Genomic DNA, 4,264 nt, shown 5'->3' on the forward strand with positions numbered 1-4,264 from the left:
GATATTGATGACTTTTTTCAAGGTCCTACTCCAAAAGAATTACCTGGAAATAAAATCACCGTGTCTCACCTTGTTAAGATACCTGATGGTTGGCCACTTGAAGATATTTTATATTTATTTTTATTTATTTTTTCTGTAGTGAGGATAGTGAGGATAACAAGGACAGGAGCCAGATGCGTCCATACATCACCATTACTGTACAATAAACTGAATCATTGGCTCCTCAGAAGATAAAGTTTGTGTCGATGGCTCAAAAAATTTAGTTCATCGATCGCGTTGTCTCTCCCCGTTGTCTCTCGGCGTTTTCTCTCGCCGTTGTCTCTCGCTGTTGTCTCTCCCCGTTGTCTCTCGGCGTTTTCTCTCGCCGTTGTCTCTCGCCGTTGTCTCTCGCCGTTGTCTCTCCCCCGTTGTCTCTCCCCGTTGTCTCGCGCCGTTGTCTCTCTCCGTTGTCTCTCGCCGTTGTCTCTCGCCGTTGTCTCTCGCCGTTGTCTCTCCCCGTTGTCTCTCGGCGTTTTCTCTCGCCGTTGTCTCTCGCTGTTGTCTCTCCCCGTTGTCTCTCGGCGTTTTCTCTCGCCGTTGTCTCTCGCCGTTGTCTCTCGCCGTTGTCTCTCGCCGTTGTCTCTCGCTCTTGTGTACGAGGACTGTCATTATTACCACGTGATAGAGACGTTATTACTGGTATATGGTTCAAGACGTGTTTTAGTGTTCCAGCAGCCTTAGACAACATTTCAAGGGATTGATTAGAAAACGTTTGAAGAGATTGAATAGAAAACGTTTGAAGGGATTGATTAGAAAACGTTTGAAGCGATTGATTAGAAAACGTTTGAAGGGATTGAATAGAAAACGGTTGAAGGGGATCACAGATGGAGGTCAAAGTTGAATAATTTGTCTACGTTTCTTCCTCAGATAATATAACTAAGTTTATCTTCTCCGACCAAAGAGGTACCGTCCGTCCCCGTCCAAAGAGGTACCGTCCGTCCCCGTCCAAAGAGGTACCGTCCGTCCCCGTCCAAAGAGGTACCGTCCGTCCGACCGTCCTTGTATGTATCCGTCTGTGTGTCCGTCCGGTGTCCGTTCTGTGCGTCCGTCTGCTCGTATACAAATGGTTTATAAACACTAAAAACCACTTATTGGATGCATTACAAAACCAATTATATAGATATACCTCTTTTACACACAGCTGATGAACTGTACCCATGTTAGGCTGGGTGATGGGGCGAGTCATTCCATTCATATTTTTAGCTACTGTCGTGTAACTTGACCTGTGTTTAACCTGACAGCCAGTATACAGCAAGTAAGCTAAAGTTACTTTCTATATGATAATTTAACCTTTTATGAACTTTCCCATTTGTGAAGTTTATTAAAATGTGGGATTTTTTTTTTAGTGATATATGTATATTAAATCTTTTTATTGATGAAATTGAAATGTTTTTTAAGTGAATATAAACTCTGGCCTGGAGATGTCACTGTGGTAGGTGAAATGTGGAAATAGTCAAGTTAAAATATAAATATATATATATGTAAAATAAAAATAAACTCGTGTTATTATTACGAAATCACTTATCATAGGTACACTTGGTCGATTTGGGAGCAATTTTCCGAGCTCCCCCCACCCCCAAAAAAAAAAATAAAAAAATAATAAATAAAACAAAAAGTATATCTAAAAATAAATAAAAAAAATAAAAAATAAATAAATAACAATATACTCCCGTGATTGAGCCATTTAAGATCTCAATTGCCGTACATTTCACCCCCTACTTTAACACCATTGACGTGAACAACATGAACCACTGGAGAAGTAATTACGAGCTATTAGCAACATGATGAAGGTCCTTAGGATAACAAATGCTACAGTATTAGTCAGCCCGAACCCCTCTCTCCCCTCCCCTCCCCTCCCCTCACCCCCCTCCCCCCCTCTCTCACCCATGCCACTGGTTAACTTCATTTTGCACCACCCTGTATATTGACAAATGACTATGTGTATTAGAGAGACGATTGAGGGTCTTTTTCTCTCTCTCTCTCTCTCTCTCCTCTCTCTCTCTCTCTCTCTCTCTCTCTCTCTCTCTCTCTCTCTCTCTCTCTCTCTCTCTCTCAAATGATTAACTATCCCCTATAAAAAGCAAATTAATAAACTCAGGTACAGGCCAGGTGAGTTTTCACTTAATATATACAATAAATTCTAGACGGGTTTGGCCACTTACTGGAGAGATGATAGGAAGAGACTGTTGAGAGATAGGAAGAGATTGTTGAGAGATAGGAAGAGATTGTTGAGAGAAAGGAGAGATTGTTGAGAGATAGGAAGAGATTGTTGAGAGAAAAGAAGAGATTGTTGAGAGAAAGGAGAGAGTGTTGAGAGATAGGAAAAGATTGTTGAGAGAAAGAAGAGATTGTTGAGAGATAGGAAGAGATTGTTGAGAGAAAGGAAGAGATTGTTGAGAGAAAGAAGAGATTGTTTGTAGTCTTTACAGCCTAGATGTTATTATTATTATTATTATTATTATTATTATTATTATTATTATTATTATTATTATTATTTTTATCATTATCTTACACCTTCTAATGCTCATACCAAATCCTATCTCTCACAAGGCTTCATAAAATACTACTACTACCTTGAATTCATAACACTGGGACTAATATAAACCTTTTTGTATTCACTACCACACAAACTCTCTATCTCATTAACCTCACAATTATCTTTTATAACAAACAATATATTTTCATCTTTATGGTTTTACCTTCATTATAATTTACCTGTGTGTTATTTTACCCCCACTGAGGACACTTACCCTATGTGTACCTGTACTAGTTTATCGTACACCCTTTCAGTTATTGCTTGCTTATTAGTTACTGTCAGTCTGTCATCAATCATATATCAGCTGTCATCAATGTGTCAAGTCTATTGTATGTTATCATCTGTTTATTAATCAACTCAGGTGTTTTCTAGTGTGTTATTAATGTGTTCTGTGTGTCATTAATGTGTTCTATGTGTCATTAATGTGTCCTGTGTGTCATTAATGTGTTCTGTGTGTCATTAATGTGTCCTGTGTGTCAACAATGCGTCAAAAAAATATATAATTCTTGTTTCTTTCAACACTCAATCCTTATTCTTTACCACCGATTAGTATAATTATTTGTGTTCCTCTGAAAGTATTAGTATTAGTATTGATATTATTATTAGTAGTAGTAGTATTAGTATTATTATTAGTAGTAATATTATTATTATTGTGTGTGAGTATCTTAAAAGAGATTACCTGTAGTCACGTCACCACCCATTCCTTAATCCGCCTCACACCTTGTCTCCATCCTAATCCTTGTTTCCCTTCTGCCCCGCCTTCCTCACTCACTCACTCATTCCGTTCCTCCTTCACTCTCTCTCTCCCCCCTTCCTCCCTTCCCCACTCACTCACTCACTTCCTCACTCCCTTCATGTGTCTCTCCCTCTTCCTTAATACATATTATACTCTCCCTGACTCCTGACTTCACTCCTACAGTAGTATCTGGTTCTTGGGTTCTTTCTTCTCCTCATACTCTTGGCACCTTACTCCTCTTCATTCACCTCCAGCCTCCCTCTACCTGTTAGCTTTGCCCTTCCTCATTTCTAAAATACCTTCCTTGTAAAGTTCCATGAATACCCTTCGTCAGGTATCCCGCACGTATGTAATTATCTCCGTCATTAGTAACTAGTGTTCACCCCCAATCTCACCTGTGCCAGCTGGGTTATCAACACAGCTTGTCTTAACTGACGGCTGGGTGGGCCCACCACAGCCTCACCTTGCCGGGCCTCCGGGACTTAGGTTCATCGCGTCGCACCTCTCGTGGCTGGCTCAGTGTGGCTCGTGGCCCCAGACTGGACGGAAGCTGGAGTGTGCGAGCCTTCTCGGTGACTCAGCTGAGGTGTGCGCCAGGGCCCTCTCGAGAGCATCACTGACACCTACTTGTGTACACCCCATATTGTTGTGTGATAGAGGGAGTGGGTGTAACCTTATGTGTATTTTGGTGATTAATGCGGCGATAAAGGATATTTGAAGTGATTTATGAATATGTGGATTTTGCAAGGTAGAACAATGCGACTGTTAGTGGTGATTTGTTTGTTAGTGATGGTGACCGCGGCGGGGCCAAGGATCAGGAGGCCTCGTCGCCAGAACGCCAGACGTCAGGAGAGGGCACATCGTCGACGGTCTCACACCCTCCCTGAGCCCCCGAGTTCCTCCACAGTCCCAGAGGTACCCCCCGTTTGCCCTGATCACCTGACGCTGGAGGA

The 4,264-nt window shown here is 41.6% G+C and overlaps 1 protein-coding gene across 1 annotated transcript; it reads right to left on the reverse strand.

Annotated features, from left to right (window-relative positions):
• Positions 1 to 264: 264 nt before the first annotated feature.
• Positions 265 to 3,925, reverse strand: LOC121866738 (nuclear speckle splicing regulatory protein 1-like). The gene is made up of 2 exons (XM_042366438.1): positions 3,814 to 3,925; positions 265 to 641 (listed from the first exon to the last, which is right to left on the reverse strand). Exons 1-2 carry the CDS (start codon positions 3,923 to 3,925, stop codon positions 265 to 267), a joined length of 489 nt encoding a protein of 162 aa, XP_042222372.1.
• Positions 3,926 to 4,264: the final 339 nt, after the last annotated feature.

Source organism: Homarus americanus, unplaced genomic scaffold (assembly GCF_018991925.1).
Source record: "Homarus americanus isolate GMGI-L3 unplaced genomic scaffold, GMGI_Hamer_2.0 scaffold22413, whole genome shotgun sequence".
NCBI classification, from domain to species: Eukaryota; Metazoa; Arthropoda; class Malacostraca; order Decapoda; family Nephropidae; genus Homarus; species Homarus americanus.

Coding starts and splice junctions, on each gene's coding strand:
- LOC121866738 (XM_042366438.1), bottom strand. CDS start 3,925: ATGCTCTCGAGAGGGCCCTGGCGCACACCTCAGCTGAGTCACCGAGAA. Junction 642..3,813: donor CACTGAGCCAGCCACGAGAG/GTGCGACGCGAT, acceptor TAATAATGACAG/TCCTCGTACACAAGAGCGAG.